This window comes from Lycorma delicatula, chromosome 13 (assembly GCF_047948215.1).
Source record: "Lycorma delicatula isolate Av1 chromosome 13, ASM4794821v1, whole genome shotgun sequence".
NCBI lineage: Eukaryota > Metazoa > Arthropoda > Insecta > Hemiptera > Fulgoridae > Lycorma > Lycorma delicatula.
The window spans coordinates 38,452,590-38,480,235 of NC_134467.1; the positions used below are offsets into that span (position 1 = coordinate 38,452,590).

The window sequence follows — 27,646 nt, forward strand, 5'->3', positions numbered from 1 at the left end:
GAAAGTGACTTTGAAGAGGGTTTTTCTTCCGTAGGTTACTTTTGGCTGAACTATGGTTTTTTTTTATTTTAATTTTGTGTTGATGTGTAGGCAATTTTTATGATATGTGGATCGTGTTAGTAACTGAACTTTTATCATTTTATTAGTCCTTTCTTGCCTGTGGTTTTTCTTTTTAGTTGTATGCTCTAATTTTTCCTAGGTATCTAAATTATTTTACTTTTCTTTTTTTTGTTGTTTACTGTTTTATGGTTTATTACTAATGGCTGTGCCACCATTATTTCTGTTTTTTCAAATAAGATTTTGAACTGTATTTTTTGTGCTGTATTTTGAAGGCTTATTATTTGGCTTCTTGGATGTTGTTGGCTAGTAGCGCTAAGTTGTTTGCAAATTGTAGACAATTTAAATTTATTGGGTCCTTTTTGGTTTCAAATTTGATATTCTTTGGATTTTCCTTATACCATTCTCTCATCACATATTTCAAAGTACAGTTGAAGAGTAATGGTGATAAACCATCTCCTTGCTTAGTCTTGTTTTAATTGTAAATGTTTCACATATTTCACCCATGAATTTCATTTAAGATTTTAAAATTAATTCTTTTAATTAATTTTTTTTTGTTAGGTATCACTTTTTATAAATAAATTTTTCTGAGATGTTCCTTACAGAATAAGGAAGCACAGTATAAATTTTTAATCTTATACAGCGTTATCATAAAAGAATGGTGCGGTTTCAGTAATTCATAGGAAGATTGTAGGGAAATTTCTAGATGTTATATTGGTATCCCTGAAAGCCTCCAACCCAAAAGTTTGTTTATCAGCAGTTGTAACCACAACGTCAGTTCTTGTATTGTAGTTGCGGTGAGTTTAGTGAGTTACTATGTTCTCAGATAAAGACAAAGCAAAGTGTGTTTTATTGATGACTGAATTAAAATCCATAATTTTAGTTCAACGTGCGTTTTGATGTGAATTCGGAAGAGATCCACCACACAAAAATAACATAACACGTTGGTTCAAACGATTCGAAGAAACTGGATCGGTTAAGAAACAGAAAACAACCGGCAGACCAAGTGTACCAGACAAACGGTTGAACAAATTAGACAATCAGCAATTAAAAGTCCTGGGAAGTCCATCCCCCGTCGAAGCGTCAAATTAGGTATTCCAAAATCAACAGTTCACAAAGTTTTACATAAAAAACTGAAATTACACGCTTATAAAATCCAGATACTGCAGGGATTGAAACCCGATGATGGTGTAAAACATTACAATTTTGCTGTTGAAATGTTGGACAGAATAAGTGAAAACGAATCATTTTTAGACGATATAATTTTTACAGACAAAGCTACATTCCATGTGAATGGATGTGTTAACAGACACAATTCAGGAATATGGGGCTCTGAAAACCCACACGCAATTATTGAGAAATGCGATTCGCGTAAAGTTAATGTTTGGTGTAGTGTGATGAAAAATCGTGTAATAGGGCCTTTCTTCTTTGCTGAAAAAACAATTAATGGAGTTGTGTATCTTGACATGTTAACCGTTTATTGCTTTCCTCAGCTAGGTGAACTTGAAAACATTCATCAACTTGGAAAACATTTCCAACAAGATGGTGCTCCCCCGCACTTCAATGCATCGGTCACAGATGCTTTTAACAAAAAATTTGGAGATCGATGGATAGACCGGTAAGGACCCATACTTTGGTCTCCAAGGAGTCCAGACCAGACACCTTGTGATTTTTTCTTGGGAGGTATATCAAAAGCGTTGTTTATACACAAAAAATTTGCGACCTAAACCACTTAAAAAACAGGATTAATGAAGCAATGACAACCATTAATGAAGAAATGTTAACTAATATTTGGAGAGAAGTTGAGTATCGTTTGGACATTTGTCGAGCGACTAAGGGGGCACATATTGAAATTTATTAATTATGTAAAAAAATGTTTGAGACGACAAATTTGAAAAATAAAAAACATAAACTGTAAGTAATTTTGTTTTAATTTAAACCATGTTCAAAACCGCACCATTCTTTTATGATAACCCTGTATTTAATATTAAAATGTGTTATTAAGAACATTAAAAAACTTTCTGACGTTCCCAGAAAGATTTTGCAGTGAAAAAGCTGTGCAAGGTGTTATATGACTTAATCGGCGTAATCGGGAAATTCATGCACTTATTGGCTAGTTTTATTTTTTTGATTTGATGTTTTTTTTTTGTCAGTCCATCAGTACGATTTTGGTGAAACGGGTCAGTTGCCACACTGGCCCTATCTCAAATCTTGTATCACTTCATCTTTTGCCACCTGTATTTCTTGTTCTTCTAATATCAAAATAATGATCACCATAGACAGCATGCATTTGGTCTTTAAATTTCAATTAAAAGAACTTTTTTCATTTTTAAGAATTCTGTAATTACACTCTTCTTTAAACTGGTTAAACAGTTTTCCATTTCATGATATACTGAGCAGGATTCATCAGTCAATGATCATTGAGCCAAAAGTTTCAGCTTTCTCTTGTATATTAAATAGAATTTACATTTTTGTTTTCTTTTTTATTATTGTTCTAATAATTGCAAAAATCTATTTGACTTTTTTTTACAGTTCGTATAAATCCATTAACGTGTGAAGTCATTCAAACTGAAATTTTAAGTCAGCATTCATTAAAAGTGGATTGCCTTAAGAAGAATAATATACATGTAGTAAAAGTATGGAGCTCATTATATAGTGTTTTAAGTAAATTAATTACATTAAATCCTGGAAGTTATCTATTAGAACATTCACCAAAACATGAATCGTTTACAGCACTTTCTATTGCGACTGATAAACCTGGGTATATATTTTTATTTTTTTTATATATTAAATATTGATTTTATTAACTTTTAATTACTAGAGGATCATTCAGATATTATGTGCCTGGAAAAGACAGTATTTTTTAAAATTCTTTTTAATAAAAAAGTGAGTGTTGCAGTTAAAAGAAAAAATTAAAATGATCACAAAAATCCACAATGTCATATCAAATGATCACTAATTGTAGGTAGATGAACTTGCTGACATTGCAAACATCTTGATAGGTCATGTACACTATATTTTATATTATATTTTGGATATAAAAAAGATTTCTGCTCGATAGATGCTGTGTTTTTTAACCAAAAACAAATTTGATTGAACACTTCATGAGGGTGTTTAAACTTATTTAAATGAGATTCCTCTGAGTTTATTTAGATGTTTTATAACAGTAGATGAATCACGGGCTCATTATTACACGCCAGAGAACAAGAAGCAGTCCAAACATTGGATGAAAAGTGCACCAAAGAAGACGAAAACAGTTCCATCTGTAGATAAAGTCATGGCAACAGTTTTTTCGAATTCTCATTATGCAGTGCTTATAGACTACCTGGAAGAAGGTAGGATCACACCACTGAGAAGTATAACACTTCACTATTGGACTGATTGAAAGTTGCTTTTCAGGCTAAACATCCACAGTTGACCATAAATGAAGTGCTATTTCTCCACAATAATGCATCCATACATATGTCTCAGGCTGTTGGAAAATTCTGTGATGTAAGCTTCGAAATGCTTTCACATGCGGCATCGTATTCACCAGATTTGGCTCTGTGCCGAATTGGTAGCATCTCGGCTTTTCATCTGGGGCCCCAGGTTCAAATTCCAGTCAAGCATGACATTTTTCATATGCAATAAAAATTCCATTTGCATATTCCCATGTAGCTTCGAAGTTTCTGTGGTGAATTAATTCATCAAGAAAAAAAGCCTTTCTGGACGATGATTCAATTAAAATGATGAAGTGATAGCTGAACTACCGTTTATTTTATAGAGTTGGATAAATCTTATTATATTGAGGGTATTAAAAAGTTACAAAGACGCTGATCTAAATTTATCAAATTGCAAGGTGACTGTTGAAAATAAATTCTTGAAAAATCTTGTGTTTTCTTTTTCTTTATCTGGCCAAGAATTTCCAAATAGCCCTCATAATTATTTTTTTTCTCTTAAATTTTTCACTAAAAAAAAACTTATTTTGTACTTCTTATATTTTCTCATGACACTTATAACCTTTTCAGATCATGTAGCCTTGGAACTGGTTACGTACGGCGTCAGTTTTAAAACACTGTTACAAAATCATTTTATATGGCATATAAGTCGGTTATTTTTTTTTTATATTCACAAAGGAGTCAGTTTTATTACACAATCTGAACGACATTTATACGATGTAAATTGTTTTATTTAGACTAGAAAGAATATGACAATTTTTTTCTCAGAAATGTGCTTGTGTGTGTGTGTGTGTGTGTGTGTGTGTGTGTGTATGTGTGTGACTATAATCTGTGTGTGTATTATAATCCCTATGAGGATTACGGAATTTTTTATTATTTACAAAAATAGCTTATCTTACTAGCAACATATCGATGTATTGAAACACATAATAAATTATGATATACAGCACACAAAAAAAAAGAAAGGAATTTGTGGTCATAAATACGTCACTTTTACTTGAGGTCTATAAATATCTTTTCAGACAAATGATATCTGTAAACATGTAACACATATAGATTCGTAATGAATAACAGTATACAGTAAAAATGGTTTTTTGTCAATCTGAATAGCCTTTTGAGTGGTGGGGATTTTTATAAAACGTAGTTTTTTTTATCTACTTTCATTTATACTAACATATGTTACTAATATCCAATCGTAACGGTTTTTTTTTGTCAGAATCTGTTAAATCTCTTTAATATACTGGAAATTTTTTCACAAGAGGGTAGCATAAGACTATGAAGGGAGGTTGATCAGATACCAACATATTTTTGCGGAGCGCTAATCAACCGCGGATCATTGTGATGGGAAAAGGTTAAGAACTAAGTCACTAGAACTTAAAGTACACAAAAATTTGAATGATAATACAAGTCATTTTTGACTATTAATCAATTCCTCTCTCTATTTAAAAAATTCCTGTTCATTGCATTTGTTTAAATATTAGAAAGAAATCTTTTTCGTTTTTATTGTGCATTATTTGAAAGTGAATGGTTTATTAAATGGTATAAGATTCAGATTTCATAATGCATTTCTACTTATCTATTACTTGAAAATGTTTTTTGTTAAATTTCATTGTGTGTACAATACCAGAAAATTAATTAACATCTAATTTTTTTTTTTTTTTGCAGAGTCGGTGTACAGAATATTTACACTAATTATAATGTATCTACGGAAGATGTTGCACCAATTCAAGCACCATGGATTCCATTAGATGAAACAATTTCTACACCGATGTGTAAATATAGACAAACATTACCATTGTTATTTCCGCTGAGGAAATCTCCTTTAGTAGATAAGAAAAAAAGTATGTATATGTATCTTTTTTAACAGAATTATTATTGTGTTTTAATCAGTTGATTTTCTGATTGTTATATATCTAAATTTAGACTACTGTTAGATACTTATAGCTGAAGTTGTCTTGTCTTCAGAGCTTGACTTATTAGAAAAAATAATTAAAAAAGGAAAAATTAAATTCTGGCTAAATGAATCTAGTCAAATTCATAAATTAAAAAAAAAATTAATTTGGAAGAAAAAACAGAATCATACTTAAGTTTTTCTTATTTTTAAAATATGTATTTATGCAGCAAGTATCTTTCTACAATTGTCATTTTATATAATCACTCTATGTAGAGTATCTAACTTTATTATGTCTACATTAACTTTTCCTACTTTAAGTACGCAGTCTGTTGATAGATATAATTATTTATTTCATGTAATAGCATGTATGGTTTGATTATTTATTTTTACTAAATAGGAAGACTTCTCTTTCCCTCTATTCAGTGCATTTTGATGTATAGCTCTAAATTACATTAGCTTATGAGCAACTTAACTCATAATAGCATGAACAAGTTAGCATTGAATATGGAAAACTGTGAACTAAAGACCGGAAACCCATATATGAACCTGTAGTTACACCGGAGGGCTGAAACCTGTATATGAGTCTCTGAATGTGACCTGCTATTTGTCTTCACATAGTTTCATATAAATCCCAAGAGATGGCAGGAGATGTTCTTTCAATCATTTTGAGACGGGAATTCCTGATATAACATGATTGGGAACCATTTTACTTCAGTTATCAGATGAGTTCTATAACTGTGCTTATGTAACAAGACATGTGCATTATTTTTTTTGTGTTTTTTGCTCATTTTTAAGTATTTTTGTTCCTTCCAAAATTTCATTTTCAGCTTGGTTCGTTTGACATCAACCAAAATTTTTGAGACAAAAAATTCAGAAGGAAATGAATAAAAATATTTATATCATTATTATTATTGTTAGAGACCGGATTATATGCATTTGCATATTAAGCCCATTCTCACCAGTTAATGCATATTTTCCTTAAAATCTAGTAATGATGCATATTTTTGATATGTTAACAATATTTTTCAGTAGGATACCTTGTTAATAAATGAAATCTTACATTGTAGCCGACCAAATCTATTAGCTGCACGGCTCTTAGAGCGCACTTAGCAGTCGCAGAACTGTACCTCTGATTGTTTGTGTTTACAAAAGTAACTAAATATTAAATAATTGGTAATTATCGAATTTATTGATATGTTATTCAACTACTTACTAATTGTATGCTGATTTTGAAATAAAAAAACTAAAAATGACTATTTTTTTTTTATTATTTAAAGTTGCATATTTGGGGTTTAAAAACCTGAAGAAAAGGTGTCAGATAAATCGGTGGAATTTAGAAAAGCTTGAGGAAGAGAAGGTAAAGAAGATTTTTGAGGAAGACATTGCAAGAGGTCTGAGTAAAAAAGAAAAGGTAGAAAATGTAGAACAAGAATGGGAGAATGTTAAAAAGGAAATTTTTAAATCGGCAGAAGCGAACTTAGGCGGAACAAAGAGAACTGGTAGAAAAGCTTGGGTTTCAGATGATATATTGCAGCTGATGGATGAACATAGAAAATATAAGAATGCTAGTGATGAAGAAAGTAAAAGGAACTATCGAAAATTAAGAAATACTATAAACAGGAATTGCAAACTAGCGAAAGAAGAGTGGATTAAAGAAAAGTGTTCAGAAGTGGAAAGAGAAATGAACATTGGTAAAATAGACGGAGCATACAGGAAAGTTAAGGAAAATTTTGGGGTACATAAATTAAAATCTAATAATGTGTTAAATAAAGATGGTACACCAATATATAATACAAAAGGTAAAGTCGATAGATGGGTGGAATATATTGAAGGGTTATATGGAGGAAATAAATTAGAAAATGGTGTTATAGAGGAAGAAGAGGAAGTTGAGGAGGATGAAATGGGAGAAACAATACTGAGATCTGAATTTAAGAGAGCATTAAAAGATTTAAATGGCAGAAAGGCTCCTGGAATAGACGGAGTACCTGTAGAATTACTGCGCAGTGCAGGTGAGGAAGCGATTGACAGATTATACAAACTGGTGTGTAATATTTATGAAAAAGGGGAAGTTTCGTCAGACTTCAAAAATAGTGTTATAGTAATGATACCAAAGAAAGCAGGGGCCGATAAATGTGAAGAATACAGAACAATTAGCTTAACTAGTCATGCATCAAAAATCTTAACTATAATTCTATGCAGAAGAATTGAGAGGAGAGTAGAGAAGTGTTAGGAGAAGACCAATTTGATTTCAGGAAAAAATATAGGGACAAGGGAAGCAATTTTAGGCCTCGGATTAATAGTAGAAGGAAGATTAAAGAAAAACAAATCAACATACTTGGCGTTTATAGACCTAGAAAAGGCATTCGATAACGTAGATTGGAATAAAATGTTCAGCATTTTAAAAAAATTAGGGTTCAAATACAGAGATAGAAGAACAGTTGCTAGCATGTACAGGAATCAAACAGCAACAGTAATAATTGAAGAACATAAGAAAGAAGCCGTAATAAGAAAGGGAGTTCGACAAAGATGTTCCCTATCCCGTTTTTAATCTTTACATGGAACTAGCAGTTAATGATGTTAGAGAACAATTTAGATTCAGAATAACAGTACAAGGTGAAAAGATAAAGATGATACGATTTGCTGATGATATAGTAATTCTAGCTAAGAGTAAGAAGGATTTAGAAGAAACAATGAATGGCATGGATGAAGTCTTACGCAAGAACTACTGCATGAAAATAAACAAGAACAGATCGAAAGTAATGAAATGTAGTAGAAAAAACAAAGATGGACCACTGAATGTGAAAATAGGAGGAGAAAAGATTATGGAAGTAGAAGAATTTTGTTATTTGGGAAGTAGAATTACTAAAGAAGGACGAAGCAGGAGCGATATTAAATGCCGAATAGCACAAGCGAAACGAGCTTTCAGTAAGAAATATAATTTGTTTACATCAAAAATTAATTTAAATGTCAGGAAAAGATTTTTGAAAGTATATGTTTGGAGCGTCACTTTATATGGAAGTGAGACTTGGACGATTGGAGTATATTAGAAGAAAAGATTAGAAGCTTTTGAAATGTGTTGCTATTGGAGAATGTTAAAAATCAGATGGGTGGATAAAGTGACAAATGAAGAGGTGTTACGGCAAATAAATTAAGAAAGAAGCATTTGGAAAAATATAGCTAAAAGAAGAGACAGACTTATAGGCCACATACTAAGGCATCCTGGAATAGTCGCTCTAATATTGGAAGGGACAGGTAAAAGGAAAAAATTGTGTAGGCAGGCCACGTTTGGAATATGTAAAACAAAATATTAGGGATGTATGATGTAGGGGTTATACCGAAATGAAACGATTAGCACTAGATAGGAAATCTTGGAGAGCTGCATCAAACCAGTCAAATGACAACACAAAAAAAGCATATTTTAATACTTTTCACACATATTTTAAGCATTTTTCATGCATATTTCAAGCTTTTTATGTTGAATATAATCCAGTCTCTAATTATTATAATAAAACCATATTATACTATTCCCTGCCTAGGTGCTTCAAAATTTCTGTTTTTATATTACCATCAATGTTACTACTGTTACTACTATTATTCAGTGTCTTTTACATGAAAGGAACTTAATGTAAAACAACCATCAATTTTTCTAAAATTTGCAAACTAGTTTGCAAATTCTAGTGTGCTCAGTGAGACTTGTGTCGTTTTCGCATATTTTTTTCTCACGAGATAATTAAATCTGGTTTCCTTAACCAGATTGTTGGCAGAATTCAGCAAAAACACAATGTATATGTTATTTTTATGCATGAATTAATGTTTTAAGTTACTTTAAGTAGTTTTTGCATGAACTTTTTTTTTGAAAATGTCTTTTGCCTACAGCCATAAAACATTGCTGCCCGCGAAGGGTTAAACTGCCAGATGACCTAACAGTCATACAGTTACAAGTACAAATGAGTTGCAAGCATTTCTTACAACTGTTCAAGTATTGTGTATTAAGCATTGGTTTTTATTTCATAATTACTAATAAATCTACCAATTTTTGTGGCAGAGCGATTGTATCTCAGCCGTTTATTAGGATTCCAGTCAGGTATGATATTTTTCATATACAAAATTCCATTTCCATATTCCCATGTAAAAGCTTCAATGGTGAATTAATTCATCAAGCAAAAAATAAATAAATCAGTTTTTATTATTATTTCTATTTGTATTCAGTATGAATATTTAATTTTGCATTGTATAATTGTGTAATATTCATAAGAACTATAATCTCAAATAAAATATATATGAATTATATATATATATATATATATTTCATTTTGTAAATAACATTTGTAATTTTTTCCCTGTAACAGCAATTATTGGTCTTCAACCACTTATCAAGAAGGAAAAATCAAAAAAGAAAATTGAAAACCAGAAAAAAAGACAGATTCGTAGAAAGAAAAATAAACTTAAGAAAAAAGGAAGAGCTAAAGATGCTGGGAAAAATAAATGATTGGTATTTCTTTATGTAATTTATATAATTATAATTATTTTGTTATATTTAAATGTAAACAATATTATAAGTAAATATTGCTTCTATAAAAGAAAATGTTTTAATTACTTTTTAAATAAATTTGTGAAAAGATTTTTAAATGGTTTGATAATGTAGTAAAAATGCCAGTGCATGCATAATAAAGCTTTTACTTTCCCGTCTAGATAGAAAGGAAATCCATTGAGCGCATCCAATTGTTGGACAGCAAAGCTTCTTTACTGGGGTGGAGGATAAACACTTCTTTATAGGGGAGGGAGGATAAACATTTCTGCTATGTAACAGTCAATCGTCGGTAGTCCAAAAAAAGGGAAAAAGATAGAAATTATACTTATAAATGATAGACGAATCGAAAGTTCCAGGGACAAACTATGTGCGACCTACTATGCTGGCGTTCGAAATGAAATTATCTCAATAATTGAAGAGCTAAGAGAAATTGGAATCGTAGAATATGAACTTTAATGGGTTATTGCTTTTTTTTAATAATTTTTTCTTATGTAGAAAGCTAACTTAAGGATTCCTGGCCATAAATATTCTAACCATAATTGTAATGGTTACGACAAAAGCGATGATTATTGATTCCGCTCTCGTTGGCTACTCTTGTGCAATGAAATTATTGCTTTTACCAAACTCTAAAGACCAAAATGTGGACATTAATGACTTATCTATTTTATTGTATATTTTTTTCTTACACAGATGACATGCCGAAATTACACAGGTGGTGTAGTTCCCGAAAGTGCACAAGAGTTTCATGAGGACACCAGGCATAGGATTCGTGTTGCATCAATTTCCAATACGTAACTGCTATGTTTGACAAATTCAATAAAAGGATAAACGAACTATTTGGTGAGCGATTCGTGTTAACTGACGACAGTGATTGCGATATGAAAGGGAAACAACTGTGTTCTGTGGCCGACCCAGAAGGTGATAACTATGCCATCAATTTTTTCCGAGTGAAAAATATGTTCACCGAATACACAACCAGTTTGAGCGAGCTGTTTATCAATCTGGAAAGACTGAATCAAGCAAAACACATTAAAAAACAATTTAGCAATTGACTGAATCAAGCAAAACAATTTAGCGAGTTTCTCAGTAAAACAGATTTACCAATAATAGAAAATTACATAGACAACGCTGTAAAAAAGCAAGTAAAGGAAAACATCGAACATTAAGCAAAAATTTTGTCACGCAAGGTTTCTTCTTGCAAGCTACTCTAACATACTTAGAGAATAAAATGAAAGACTTTATAGAAGACAACAAAACATATATATTGCAAATAATTTGTGAGCTTTTCAAAAAAAAACTGAAGGCTGAAATTAATGCTATAAACTCGCAATCGAATATATATTGAAAACAAACTGGTGACTTTATATATAAACTTATTTTATCTAAGTTTTTATTGTTTTTTTTTTTTTTATAAAAAGTCAAAAAATTTTTATTATTTTATAATATTTATGTGTAATATGTAATTTGATATGAACTATTTGAAAAAAGAAACGTATTGCAACTGATGATGCGAGAAATTTGCATAAACATTTTTTTTATATGTGATCAAAATAAGGTAAGTGTCATCCATCCTACTTTATTTATTGTTCTGTTCTTAAGTTGATCATATAAATATATATATATATATATATGGGGCATTGATACCATTAAATTTTCAACTTAAAAGGTCAAGGGGGTGGTGAGGCTGTAGAGTAAGGTCACTCTTAGTATCTCGAGATTTCACCTAATTAAGGTAATATTTTTCTTAGGAAAAATTTGTTAACAATTAAAAAATAACAATATTTTCAAAAAAACTTGCAAAATCGCGCCACCACCCCAAAAAATGCTCTAAAATTTTGAATCTTTGCTGTGATCATTGTGATGGTTGTTTTTCTCTCTGGTTTCTTCTATTGTCATCTAATTACGCATATAAATCTTTACTAAATTAGGAACCCCAAACCCCACCAAATGGCCAGACCCAACCAAAAATCAAGCATTTTTTCTCTCTCTTTTTTTATTGTAATCAAGATTGCTTTAAAAAAAGATTTTTTATCAAATTAAACTTTGACTCCTACTTTGGGGTTCGCCCAAAAAGTAACAAGCATGGTCAGGTGAGGTATCAATTTATACATTTTCAAGGGCACTTAAAAAGATTCTAATATTTTAAATTGTTGAAATAGTAGCTCTTTTTTAGTAATACCAGATTTTAAATTTGCGGTTTTAACCTCAAGTCAGTATTATTATCTTGTAATTATAACATGGGATTTTTTAAATATGTCATTAATATATTAATTATATTTATATTTCATTTATAGATAGCTGCATGATGGGAAAGTCCTACAACTATATAGTGAGCTTTTTTTATTCTATTTCATTTAAAAATAGAATCTAAAAAGTTCTTTATCCAAAAAATTAAAGGATAGTTAAAGGTAAGTTAAATATTAATAAAATATAAAACAGATATTTAAAAACATAAAATTTATTATTATTTATAACAATTTAACTAAGTACAAAATATATTAGTTATTTGTTAATTTTTATAACTGTTGTACAAAATTATTTATAATAATTATAGTTACATTTTTTATACATTATCAGAAATAAAGCCTATATATACTTCTATGCTAATATATAATATGTAAATAAAAATAATAAAATTTACATAACAACTAAACCTATTATCACATTTTTTTATTAAATTAATTATACAATATATATAATTACAATAATTGTAAAAAAAATTGATCAGATAAATTCAAAACTTGTTGTTGAACAATATTCTCATTATATATATTTCTTTCGGCTATGTTATAAAATTTAAAAATAAAATAAAAGAACTAGCTGGGAATCAAACTCAACCTTTTAGCAGTTAGTATTATGATAAGTTAAAATTATCCAGATTTTACGACTGCTAAATATATTAAAATTTATTTATTACATAATATTTTTCTACTCTTATGAATTTTATTGAAAATTTTCTCTACAATCTTGGGATGTTAATAATGTAGATTCAGAAAAGAAATTTTTTACATTATCCAGAGAAGTTTTGTAAAATATATGGACGTCATTCAATTAGATATCCAGTCAATATGTTAGTTAAAATTACAGATTCTATAATAGCTGATCTTAAGTTTGATTCCCATAAATTTTACCTCTCATTCCTTCCATCTCATTTTCATTAGTTGTTAAGATATATATATATAAACACATGTCTGAAGTTATTAATAATTACAAATTTTAAAAATTAAAATAAATCTTGTCAAAATTTTAACAGATTAATTTGTTTTCCTTCATTTTATAATTTGTACATTTTTATTATTTAAATCATACAATTAAACCTACATTTACGTGATTATTTACAAGTTATTTACAACAAAATAATAATTAAAAAAAAAAATTATTATTTTCATTTTTATAGTAAAAATAATGTTGGTAAATTATATACTATGTAAATTATATTTTAAACACTTCTTAACAATATCTAAATGACAAAAAAGTAGTTCTATAACAGGAATGATACAAATCCAGGTTTCTCCAGTTTTACTGAAGATTATTAAATTTAAAGAATTTTTTTTCTAGCTAGAGTAGATCAGAAAATGTATCAAGAAAAATTAGAATATATATTATCTATATATTTTTTTCCTTATTAAAAAAATAATAATAAAAAAGAATGAGTTTTGATGCATATGCCCTGTACTTTATGTAAATTAATTTTAATTAATGTATTTAAAAATCTTAATGTTTAAATATAAAATGAATTGTGAATTGTTCAAACAATAGGTTTCATTTCGTTTATTTTTTTTATGTAATAAAATTATTAATTATAAAAATATGTTATGTAATTTTAAAATACTTTAATCGTACTGTGTAATAAAAGTATTTTTTTTATAAGTTTTATGTTTTTATAAATACTCAAGTAGATCTCACAATTTGTTTTTATATCATATCTTTAGATTACTTTTTATTTTTTGAACAAGAGATCAGTTTATTAATACTTTTAATTTTTTTTTCTAAACGGAAAATTTAATCAGTTCTTTAAAATTTTATTAACTCACGTTTTACTTAATTATAATTATATAATATATTGCAGGATAGTAATTTTTTTTTTTTAATTTTGCCATATTTAAGATATATTTTATATTAAAATACTTGCAGTTGTTACAACTCAGAGATAAATAACAAAAAAATAGAGGTTTTTTTTTTAACCTTTGGGTCTACAATTAGGTATTGCTTTAGATGAAATGAATGATTTGTAGTGTATGTGAAAATGCCATGCCTGACCGGGATACAAATCCGGGACCTCCAGATGAAAGACCAAGAAGCAAGCTATCACTCATGCCACAGAGGCCAGCAAAAATAGAGGTTGGTTTAATTAAATTTTACTAAGTATATTTCGATGCCAAATCGGAGGAGAGCTCGGCAAAAGAAGACAGTGAGGTAGAGGCTCATCAGCCTGTAGCGATCGTTGGCCATCGGTGTATCCCGGGCCTACTGAACTGTGTTGACGGAGGCAGCACTAATGATAGCGGCCTTGCCTCTGTTTGACTTGGTCGCTGAGGAGAATATTGTCTGAGGGCCTCCCAAGGAACCAGGTGAGACAAAGGTTGATGGAGGATTGGCAGACGAGGTGGAATGGGGCCCAGGTTGGGAGTTGTACCTGGAAATTGATTCCAGAGTTGAAGCCGTGGCTGGCAAGGAAACATGACGAATTAACTTAATTGACGCAATTCTTGTCTGGTCACGGCTGTTACAACATGTACCTCTATGAAAGAAAACGGAGGGGGTCGAAGAGATGCTTTTACTGTGATGAAAGTGACACAGCAGAGCATATCATCTTTTATTGTAATAGATGGGTTGCAGACAGAAGAGAAGTTCTGGTGTTGATTGGTAAGGTTATGCCAGAAAATATAATGGTAGCGTTGCTCCATGGTCCGAGGAACTGGGCTTTGATCGCCGGGATGGTTGGGCGCATAATGAAGAAAAAAGCTGTTGAGGAGCGTCAGTTTGTGGAGGAGGTGGAAGGAATTTAAATTGCCAATTTGTGGGAAGCAAGGGTGCCTTGGGTAAAGGGGGCATTGTTAAAGACCAAAACTTGGCCGTCTAGGAGATGCCTCTGGAGAACGGAATAGCCAGGCTCTGCGGGGTAATTTGGACGGTTAGATACATGGTAAGACCAGAGTCCTGGTGAGGGTTTCTCTTTGGGAGGATCCACATTAGAGGCAAGGCATGTAAGGACCTAGTCCTGGGTGATGCAGCTAGGAATGGCATAACTGGGCTCAGAGTGACCACTCCGGAGTTAGAGGCAATGGCACCCCCAGGGCTGAATTATGCTGGATAAGGGGATCTGGCTCCTGGGGAGAGGGAGTAAAAAAAACTAAATATATTTGTAGAAATAAGTAAAGATCGTTTTAGAAATATAAGAGGGACATTTAATAATTAGACAAAAAATAGTTCATTCAATGACAATGAAACTTTTTGAAGGTCAAGTTGGCAACCTTGGGAACACATTTAATCAGCTGTTCAATCATAATTAATCTAAAAATAACCTATTTTTGGTTTCAGAATGTCAGCTTTGCTTGAAATATATATGCCGAAGAGCAATGTTCAGTGCTATCGGAAGGTATGGAACTGGCGAATATTTACTCAAGAATATTGAAACAGTATGGTGAATTAACTGCAGTAATGTGTATAAATGGGGCAGAATAGTTTAATTCGGGCAGAACAAGTGTGACTGATCTCCATAGCTCTGGAAGGCCAGTTTAAGTTTTAATTACTGAGCTGCAAAATCATATAAATGATCTTATTCACAAAGACAGGTGAATCAAAATTTCCTAAACTGCTGTTTTTTGTTTAATATTAGTATTAGAACTGCACATTCAGTCATACATGGCATGCTGAATTATCACAAAACATGTTGAAGATGGGTTCCATAACAGTTGACTCAATCCCATAAAGATTTGCATTTGTTTCTCATTTCAAAGAACAGTCTGAAGCAGAACGTAATGTTCTTTCTAGATCGTACTGTAACCTATGATGAAACGTGGATACACCATTTTGAGCCAATCCGAACTGGAAAATCTTGACTGGAAACATTCGGATTTACCCATCAAAAAAATTCAAAACTCACACATCAGGTGGTAAAGTGTTGGCTAGAATAGGACTGGGTGGACAGCCTTGCTGGTGAGCTCCAACATGCTGCGGTGTGTTGGCACTGATGAGCCACCAAGGACTCCATGGGTAACAGTCAGGTAACAGCACACTGAATACCGAAAAGACCCGGCACCACGTCACGACACACTAGGTATGGCATGGTGTCCAAAAAGGGCAATACTCTCAAAAAGAGCTAACCGGTAGGCCGACCAGCCATGCCGGTATATAGCCGGTAGGTGGGGAGGCCTATTTGAGTTTAAAGACACTCCCCTGGGTGGCGTAGTACCAACAAGTCGGTCCGGCCCAGGGGAGCTAAGAGAAAAAAAAAGGTGGTAAAGTGATGTAGACAGTTTTCTGGGACTTAAAAGGCCCAATTTTTAGTGACTGTTTAGAAGAACAACATACCATAAACAGTGAGTACAATGTGCTCCAACAGAAAGTGAGCCCGTGATAAGGTAAAAACATCAGGGTACGCTCTCAAAAGGTGTGATCCTCTTGCATGACAACTTGTATCCCTACATCACTTAGGGAACAGAAGAAACAGGAAGTTCCAGCTGTTTGAGAAGTTGGGTTAGGAGGTGTTGCCACATCCTCTTTACAACCCAGATTTTTGCCCCGTCTGATTTTCATTTGTTTGGCCTACTCAAAGACTTTTTACATGGTAGAAGTTCAACAACAATGAAGCAGTCAATAAGCTGTTCACGAATGGTTCAAACAGCTAGGTAAAGACTTCTATGCTGCAGGAATCAGAAAGCTCACAGAAAGGTGGGGCAAGTATCTAAATGTTGCTAGAGTCTATGTTGAAAAGTAGTGTAAGTTTCATTGTCATTGAATAATTTTTTTTTCTACATCAATTTGTCTCGTTAATTATTGAACATCCCTCGTATATGAAAGAAGGAAAAAGATGAAAAGGTATACCAAAGAACAGATGATATATAAAGAAAAAGGAAAAGTAATTAAAGGAGAATAGAATACACTGAAATGGTAGTATGATTAAAGTTATTAATTTCCACAAGTTATATTTATTTATTTATTTATTATTTCTTTTTTTTCAGCATGTTGTAATCTTCAACTTCTATATTTTAGACAAATATATTTTCACGGTACAGTGCATGTGTTAAGTTAAAACAGACATGATTTATATTAGGTTTTGATTCTTGGAATAGTTTAAAAAGAGAATTAAAAAAAATATTAAAAATATTTTTAATCAGATATGTTGATCCTCATATGCATAATCTGAAGAACATACAACTGATTTATTCAACCTTGCAGAGACAGAAAATGTATTTCTATTCTTCATACATCTGTTCTTTAATAGAAGGATTTTCAAATTTTTTTAGAACTGATTTATTGACGCAGGATTAGAATATGCTGTTATTAAAAAATTTTACGCATGTATTTGATCATATGTATTATGCAATGATAATTTTAAATTATCAAATACATAAAGTTAACGTAATTAAATACAGAATAGGAATTGTATCATTACTGTATTTTAATTTAGTGTGTATCATTTTTTGGTCAATTAATTATTATTTGTAATCAATTTCAGTTATAGATTATAAAAAATAAAGCACATTTTTCAATTAATATAAATGTTTTTTTTTTCTTTTAACATCATTTAAATTATCTGGAATTTTAAATTATTCAGCTTTTATTGATTTTTTTTTACGTGAAACCATTTTTTAGTACTTCTACATAGTTCATTCATTCATTCATTCCACTAATTTTACAAAATCATCGTAACATTTTGTCCATATACATATTCATCATATAAAGTACTATGAAAGCATTCGTGGACTAAACAAAAATTTAGAAAAATAATTTTATTATATATATCTATATATGACTTTTCTAAAGACAATACTTATAAGACCCATATTCCTCTGTACCAATATATTGTATTTTTATTATCAAAAACCAATTGAACAACCCAAGTACCGAATTACAGTTCTGTAATGAAATGAAAATAATGAATTTTAATTCTGTACTTGGGTTGTTCCAGTGGTTTTTTGATTATAAATATACAATATATATATATTTATTTAAAGAAATATTATTTATGAAGGTTAAATATTTTGTACCTCTTCTAAACTAGTACTTTCATTGATGAACATAATCAATATTTTTAAAATGGTTATAAAAAAAGTCAGTTTTTATATCCGAACACCAATTTTTTAAATTGGGCTGATGTTTAATATTTATGATTACACCATTACACTAAGCTTAACGTACGTGAATATGCAATAAAGGATAAATATTAAAACATAAATTACAGATTTTCAAGATCAGATCAGTTCTTAAGTGTTATTTAAAAGAGTTTTTATTACATACATTAAAATATTTTAGTTAATGAGATGAGATAAATGAAATTAAAAGTAGAAAATTTTTTTAAGAATTTAATTCAAAACATTAAAAAAATTAATGAAAATTGTTCAATATTTTATGTAATAAAGTTTTTTTAATTATGTCCACACATTTTATAACCCTGCTTTTGTTCTTTATTTAAACAAATCACATTATGGAATGTCTTCTCCGTTTCATTAAATCACGATCTCTATTTCCCCATATATAATTTTTACCAACGGCAAAATATTCCTCAATTTGAGTTAATGGTCTATCACGTGTTTCTGGTAAAAATAAATATATGTAAATCGTTGTTATTATCGCTACTGTTGTGAACACTGTAAATACACCGATCGGTCCTAATATTCCAGCGATCGACGGATATAATTTTGTTGTTGAAAATATCATTAAATTTATAACCATTAGTAAAATACCACTTACACTACCACGAACACTTGATGGTAAAACTTCACCGATCATCATGACCGGTAAACTAAATATTCCAAAAGTATTTGTCGCAACGTATATCATAATAAGTCCAGCGATAATTTTAGTATCACGATCATTAGGTAACGCATCAGCTCCTGTTGCAAAACTTTTACTGTATAAAAATATTACTAATGATAAACATGCAAGTGTTGTACCTAAACCGGAACATATACCGATTTTTCTACGACCTAATTTTAATAAACACATCGAAGTAATAATTGAAACAATAAAACGTACTAATGCTGTCATAACTGCAATAGTTAAACAATCATATTCATGACTACTAGTATGACTAGCGCTGGATATTAATGTAACGCCGTAAAATATTGTGACGTATGAGCCAGATAATATTTGTAATAAACAAAATGTTAATATTATAAAAAATGGTTTGAATACTTGTGGTTGTGTCATTATTTCCCACCAATGAGGTACTGGGGCGCATAATGTTGTATCTTCTATACCCAATTTTGCTGCCATCTCTTTATCTTTTACCATTTTACTATGTCCTACTAATGTATGCAATTCATTTTGTACCTGTAACATCACAGATAAATCACATTATATAGTGAGAATTTATAAAATTAATAATTAAATAATAGATTTATTGATAAAAGAGTTATATACTAATTGATTATTGAAATATATTTGAAAACAAAATATGTTAACAAAAAAAAATTAACTTAAAATCTAAACCTTGATTCGACTCTTTTTTGATTATTAAACATTCATATTAGTCGATATTGAGGGAAATATAATTATTAATAAGCCTAAAAAGTCTTTACGCATTGAATTGTTTTTACCTAAAAAGTAAAGGAGAAATCAAAAGATTATAAAAAAGAGAAAGAAAAATTTTAAGACCCACAAAAAAGAACGAAACTTGGAAAATAGAAAATTATATAATGAAATATACATAAAAAAAATACCAAGTCTGTTAGAAATTAATGTTTTATGGGAGGTACTTGCATATTAACGCCACCGCAGCTACAGCTTTATTTAAAAACAAAGTAGTCAATCGGATTTCGGTGGAAAATTGGCCGATATAGAGTTTAACATAGATTCAAAACAGCCTCTTTATTAATTTTAATAAATGGTTATTTAAATGGTTAGCGAGCGTAGGTTAAGTTTGGTTAAATTATATTTATAAAATAAATAAATATAAATAACCATTTATTAAAATTAATAAAGAGACTGTTCATTTTCCACTGAAATCTGATTGACTACTTTGTTTTTAAATAAAACTGTAACTGCGGTGGCATTAATACATAAGTACCAGCATCTTTAATGATTAGAGAAAAATAGATTGACAAAGAAGATATTAAAATTGTTTGAAAACAGAAAAACTGAATTAATTTTGTTCTCGGAAGTATAACAAAAAATCACATCTTCAGGGAGAAACTGAGTTGAGAATTTTTAGAAAAAAATTAAGAAACTTCTTGGTTTCAAAGTCAAATTAAAAAAAAATTAAAATTCAGTGGTCAAAAAAAAGAAAGAGCGCAATGAAATTACAAAGAAATATTGTAGAATAAGACTACATAAAATATGTAATGTGGTCCATAGTGACTAAATTAAAAATAAAATTAATAACGCGAGTATTTTTATCAACATTTTTTTTTTATTAATTTTTAAATTATAAAGATAAACATTCCGGAAAATGTAAAAAGGATTAGAATGTTTTCTACTTTAATATCAGAAAAGCAGATCGTTTGTATTTATGTGAAGTGTTCAACTTTTTTCTTGCTTAGATATTTCATGGAGTGCAGTTATGTAATTGATTGCAGTAAAACTAGACTTATTGTAAACCATATGTGATTAGGTTTCTGTACACACAAATAAAAGATACCATTTGTCCATGCATTTGAAATACTAATATAGAGAGAGGAAAGCAAGTTTATTCCCATAACTGGTGATAAAATGTTGTTATATCAATATCAGACTAAGAAACTCCAGATTGGTATGATTCAAGGTGAAATATTTAAACAATCGATAAGCATATAAGATTATTACTGACTTTTTCTGTAAACAAAAGATGTCCTGTGATATAAAATCAGAGGTGGTGCTGGAATACCATTTCACTTTTTGGAAGTTTTAACTTAAATTGTGACTTTTATTTTAACATTAAAAATTCATTGTTATCATATCTCTTAATGAAAGATATTATCGCTTCCTTAAATGGTGTTTGATGAATTTCTTGTAACAAATGTTCAAGCATTAAATGTTATTGTGGATATTAAAATTGATTTGATTTCTAACTCTACTTCACTTATATTTTTATTCATATGTTACCAACAAGTGGGTTGATAAAAAATATAACCTAAATTATTAAATCAGATCAGATGGAAATGGTTTTCGATTTCAGGTGTCCTTAAGCAAACTGTGAATAAGTCGCTATAAATCTAATTCATACAAAAACATTAATCAATTTAAATGAAAAAGAAAAGTTCTGCTTCAAAATAATATAAACACTAAAATAAATGTGCATTTTTCATAACATTATGGTCTGCTATAATATAAAATCAAATGTTTTGGCACTGGGAAATTTACGACTGCACCCCTGATTAAAACCATAACAAAGGTTTACTGTTAAACATTTTCACAAATGATGTTTATCTAAATCAGAACTGTTAGTACAGGATACTAAGGTGAATTGATTGTGTTCATAACAGATGGATTGTCATGCTGCCGGCAAATTTTGCAATTTTTATGGAAAATTTTTTATTAATTTCTAGAGTCATTAAACTAATACCTAGTGACCTTCACATCTTTTCTCAATCTGAAGAATGATTTAAAATGATTGAGCACTTAAAGAATGTCATTATTAAAGTATCTAAAAAACAATTTTTTTTTATATATAAAAACTTGTTCATCAATATAAAATATGCTTTAGATAATGATATTGTTGATGTGACAATGAAGTATGTTTTTTGATGACCCACTTGCTTTTACTTTTGGCATTCATTTTTTTTGTAATTAATATTTTATATAATCTCAGAGCTTGTGTACGAGAATAATTATGAATATTATAATGTTTAAAAAATTTGTCTATTTGAACTGAAAATCTAGGATGCTACCGTAGAGATAAGTATTTGTTTTTCTTATTTATTATTTTAGTTACTGCAAGCTAGTACTTTGTTACAATGTCTATTATCCTTTTTATGAAAATGATATGAACTTTATATATACATAAAAAATTTCACACTAAATTGAATTGAAATTTAAGCCCAAAACCTTTTGTACGAAATGCAAAGTTCCCATTGCTCTTATTCCTGTAAATTTTAAGTTAAAGAAATTTTTGCTGCAATTATAATAATAACTATATGTAAAGTACAAACTTTCTTTTTTCTACTTACTTTAAGTTCATTTCCACCACGTAATAACAATAAACATTTTTTGGCTTCTTTAGGACGATCCTTATTTACTAACCAAACTGGACTTTCTGGTAAAAAGAATAATGTAAAGATAGCAAGAATTGGTAACACTGTACCTACTCCTGCAACTACTCTCCAATGAAGACTACGACCAGCTGCATAAACTAATAAAATACCCAGTGCATATGATGCACTTGTCATGCTTGAAAATAATCCTCGTAATTTTGGTTCAGATATTTCACTAATTAAAACCTGAAAAAGAAAAAATTAATAATAATAATAATAAAAAATATATATATTATTAACTGAAATTAATATTTTTATTCATATTATTCCTCTGTACTGATAAATTATACTTTAAATTCTATTAAATTAAATCACCTAGTACAGAATATTGAAGTATGACATATATCTTTTCTTAATTTTTTTACTATTTTAGTACTTTGATGGGATTTTGCACCTTCACTCATGATTGAAATGTTTAATTAAACTGTATTAAAAATACTAAAATAATTAAAATTATGTATTAATTTATTGTATTAGCACCATTCATATATCCCAGAACTATTTAGTGTGCCATAAAATAATGGTGGGGTTTTAAGTTATTATTATAGCTTTAGAATTAAGCATTATAGAGAAATGAACTGTACATTAAATGAAAAAGAAACGCTCTACATTTATGTGTACGAAAGCTAGTGCGTGCACGTTGTGTTTCCAGTACTTGCAAGCATCACATGGATGTTAGTCATTTAAGTTTGCGGTGCAGAGGAAGGTTCAGTGCAAATTGTGGCTTGCTACATTTGAGTCAATTAAACATATTAGGCGTGAATACCATCAAGAACCCCCATGAAAATAACATTCGGCGATGGGACAAACAACTCAAAGAAACAAGCGCAGCCTACTGAAGCAAACACGTCCAGGGTAGCCATCAGTGTCTGATGAAACGAAGCAGTGCAAACAAGTTTCTTGTGTAGCCTGAACAAATCTGTGCGAAAGTGTTCTAGACATTCCTAAAACAATTGTTCACAATGTGTTAAAAAGACAGTTACATTTCACTGCATACAAAGTTCAGGCATTACAACAACTTCACAGAACAAAGTGAATCAATTTGATTTTGCTGTAGATTTTCTGGATAGGTTAGAACAGGATGATGATTCTTTAAACAAGTCCATTTTCATTAATGAAGCAACATTTTATGTTTCTGGACGAGTTCATCAGCATATAATGTTCACATACGGGGTACTGAATCTTCATATGCTATGACAGTGAAAAAGTGAATTGTGTGGTGCCCTATTGGATGAGACAATTGGCCCCTTCTTTTTTGCTGAAAAAAAAAATAATGGGGAACATTTTCCTGAATATATTAGAAGGATATGCAGCATCCCACAATACCATAGACAGAGCTCCTCCACATTTTGTCGCAATCATGCAGGATTTTATTGATGAAACATTTTCTCAGTGATGGGTCGGACAAGAAGGGTAGATTGCCTGGCCCCCCACACTCTCCAGCCTTATACGAATGGATATTTTATTTTTGGGGTAATGTAAAAACACAAGTGTATTCAAGTTCAAAGTCTGGATCATTTAAAAGAAATGATCACTGAAGTTGTTCCTTCTATCAAGCCACATGTTCTCTGCCATGTATGGCAAGAGACTGAATATCATCTTGATGTTTGCAGGACAATTAAGGGAGCATACATCAAAATCTATTGAACAGGTAAGAAACTTGGACTGTTCCTCTTTTATTTAACACATGGTTCATCTCTCTACAATGCTTTGTTCTGAAGTTATAATCATTTAAAACCCCACTGTTATTTTATGGACACAATAAATATATATATTGTGTATATATATATATATATATATAACCAAATATTTGTATCAAATTTCACCATTTTTCGTCGCTGGGTTTTCTAGATAGGAGACAAAAACTGTTCAGAAATAATGTGCATATCCCCCAACCCTAAATCTGATCAACTTGAAATGTTGGAATTTGAAATAACTTACTTAGCACTTTTATTGTACTAAAGTTCAATTTTAAATGATCAAAATGCAAAAAACTGTTGTAAAAACAACTATCTCCAGTTTTGAATTTTGTTCAAAATTTAATTCCGTCTATGCCTTGTATATAGAATTTTTTTTAACCATTTGCAAAGAATTTACATTCAACCAGTTTAGGAAATATTAGTAAAATTACAAGCCAACACACATTTGTAAATATAAAAATCTGGAAATTTCTATAACTTTTTTTTTTGTTTTTTTTATATTGAAACATCTATATTTACAAAAACTCTGATAACCAACATTTTAGCTAATTCCTACACTTTCACTTTACAATTTTGCTGCTGCATCAGCAATATTTAAGAATATTAAATATTTATTATATCTATAAATTATATTATATTTAAATAAATCTACAAAAATATCTTATTTATATAAAAATACATTTACTTTTTCTTAACCTTTAATTAATACTTAAAAAGTTTATCTCTTATAATTCATATAAACACCTTAGAAATAATTCTTAAGTACAATGATGATACTTGAAACTCTAAATTTATAATAAATATGTTGTTAGGTGAAAACTACTTGTAACGTAGTCATATTTTAGATTGTTTGTTTGTTCAATAAGCACTTGATCTGATATAATTTTAAATTATAATTGCTGGGATATTAAGTGTTTATATAAAATTTTTATCTGGGTAAGAGAAATTTTCTTAATGTTAAAATGTCAAGTTAATTACTTAGTTTTAAAATTATATATAGGTTTTTTCAAACAATTATAAAAATTCTACATTTGACCTATATGCATATTTAATATTAAATTTGTGAGCCAATGAAGAGGTTAACTTTCATTTTTACTTTCCTGTCTAGTGCTGTAGCAGAGCTATAGCTTTAGAAAGGAAAGTATTGTTGTAATCATCCAATATGAGCATATGCAACCCATCGGGTTGGTCTAGTGGTTAACGCGTCTTCCCAAATCAGCTGATTTGGAAGTCGAGAGTTCCAGCATTCAAGTCCTAGTAAAGCCAGTTATTTTTACACGGATTTGAATACTAGATCATGGATACTGGTGTTCTTTGGTGGTTGGGTTTCAATTAACCACACATCTCAGGAATGGTCGAACTGAGACTGTACAAGACTACACTTCGTTTACACTCATACATATCATTCTCATTCATCCTCTGAAGAATTATCTAAACGGTAGTTACCGGAGACTAAACAGGAAAAAAGAAATAATATGAGCATTTGCAGTTTTCACCAGATCTTGACATTTTGACACCTAAAGAACCCAAAAAACCAGATGGAAATTTTCCAGGAATTAATGTACGTGTGTGTGTTCGGTCTTGCACTCCTTATATCACTAAAGCTAGTGGACCAATTTTGACATTAAACTTGGCCAGATTACTTCTATATGTGCGGCATTGATGCCATTAAATTTTCCATTATGCCATTAAATGGGATATGCAAATGGAATGTTGTAGTGTGTGAAAATGCCATGCCTGACCGGGATTCAAACTTGGGGCCTCCGGTTGAAAGGCTGAGATGCTACCACTCATGCCATGAATGTTGGCTATACAATAACAATAGAATTGTGAAAAAGATCAAGGGTTCAGTAAAAAAATTTTGGTGTGATTTGAATCCCTTGATCAAATAACAATTTTATCATAAAAATGATGCTGTATTTAGAGTATAAAAGTTTTATGAAAAAATAAAAAAACAAAACCAATCTTGGTAAGAATAAAAATTCTAAAGTGTTATTTATTGATAGTTAAATACAATGCATAACTACTTTTCAAATGTACATTATCAGGTAATGCATTATTTGGTTATAGTTAATATACAAAAAACCACTTACCAACAATTCAATTCGATGCATTCAAGCGTTTTTTGAATTAAATTCCATCTTCAGGAACTCTCATATTCGTCCTATTTATAACATTAATGAAAACTTCACGTAAAATTATAAGAAAATTGCAATATTTACTTAAGACATATGAGTTAGTCATCATATGTTTTAAAATTATGTCAACATAAACGTCCTGTCAATTTGGTGGTCTCTACTGTTGTCCCATAAAATATTGAAATACAGTAGTCATATAGTAGAGTTGAATTCAATTGTTGGTAAGCAGTTTTTTTTGTATTAACTATAATTATATACTTATACTCCAACGAGCTATGCTTAACAAAATTATTATACATTATGTAATTACATGAGAGGAGAGTGGAAGAAGTGTTAGGAGAAGACCAATTTGGTTTCAGGAGAAGTATAGGAACAAGGGAAGCAATTTTAGGCCTCAGATTAATTGTAGAAGAAGATTAAAGAAAAACAAACCAACATACATGGCATTTATAGACTAGAAAAGGCATTCGATAATGTAGACTGGAATAAAATGTTCAGCATTTTAAAAAAATTAGGGTTCAAATACAGATGTAGAAGAACGATTACTAACATTTACAGGAACCAAACAGCAACAGTAATAATTAAAGAACATAAGAAAGAAGCCGTAATAAGAAAGGGAGTCCGACAAGGTTGTTGCCTATTCCCATTACTTTTTAATCTTTACATAGAACTAACAGGTAATGTTGTTAAAGAACAATTTAGATCCGGAGTAACAGTAAAAGGTGAAAAGATAAAGATGCTATGATTTGCTGATGATATAGTAATTCTAGCTGAGAGTATAAAGGATTTACAAGAAACAATGAATGGCATGGATGAAGTCTTACGTAAGAACTACCGCATGAAAATAAACAAGAACAAAACGAAAGTAATAAAATGAAGTAGAAGTAACAAAGATAGACCACTGAACGTAAAAATAAGAGAAAAGATTATGGAGGTAGAAGAATTTTGTTATTTGGGAAGTAGAATTACTAAAGATGAACGAAGCAGGAGCGACATAAAATGCTGAATAGCACAGGCGAAACGAGCCTTCAGTCAGAAATATAATTTTTTTACATCAAAAATTAATTTAAATGTCAGGAAAATATTTTTGAAAGTATACATTTGGAACGTCGCTTTATATGGAAGTGAAACTTGGACGATAAGAGTATCTGAGAAGAAAAGATTAGAAGCTTTTGAAATGTGCTGCTATAGGAGAATGTTAAAAATCAGATGGGTGGATAAAGTGACAAATGAAGAGGAGTTGCGGCAAGTAGATGAGCAAAGAAGCATTTGGAAAATATAGCTAAAAGAAGAGACAGACTTATAGGCCACAAATTAAGGCATCCTGGAATAGTTGCTTTAATAATGGAGGGATAGGTAGAAGGAAAAAATTGTGTAGGCAGGCAATGTTTGGAATATGTACAACAAATTGTTAGGGATGTAGGATGTAGGGGGTATACCGAAATGAAACGACTAGCACTAGATAGGGAATCTTGAGGAGCTGCATCAAACCAG

General features: G+C 30.2%; 2 protein-coding genes across 4 annotated transcripts in view; one reads left to right on the top strand and one right to left on the bottom strand.

Moving 5' to 3' along the window:
• LOC142333857 (uncharacterized) overlaps window positions 1-17,242 on the top strand; it is a 53,109-nt gene extending 35,867 nt beyond the window's left edge. Inside the window, exons 14-18 of one of the 3 annotated variants that reach the window (XR_012758724.1) lie at window positions 2,590-2,818; window positions 5,160-5,335; window positions 9,738-9,892; window positions 12,214-12,327; window positions 17,104-17,242. Coding sequence is in view for 1 of the 3 variants with exons in the window: in XM_075381420.1 (XP_075237535.1) it covers window positions 2,590-2,818; window positions 5,160-5,335; window positions 9,738-9,877 (545 nt within the window). In the remaining 2 variants the exon portion in view is untranslated. Of the gene's footprint in view, window positions 1-2,589; window positions 2,819-5,159; window positions 5,336-9,737; window positions 9,893-10,609; window positions 11,433-12,213; window positions 12,328-17,103 lie in introns of those variants that run through there. The other 2 variants (XR_012758723.1, XM_075381420.1) reach the window with 2 other exon arrangements.
• LOC142333858 (facilitated trehalose transporter Tret1-like) overlaps window positions 12,362-27,646 on the bottom strand; it is a 122,368-nt gene continuing 107,083 nt past the window's right edge. Inside the window, exons 6-7 of the mRNA XM_075381421.1 lie at window positions 22,231-22,500; window positions 12,362-19,417 (exon numbers count right to left, since the gene is read on the bottom strand). Coding sequence (XP_075237536.1) covers window positions 18,563-19,417; window positions 22,231-22,500 — 1,125 coding nt within the window. The 3' untranslated portion in view covers window positions 12,362-18,562. The remainder of the gene's footprint in view (window positions 19,418-22,230; window positions 22,501-27,646) is intronic.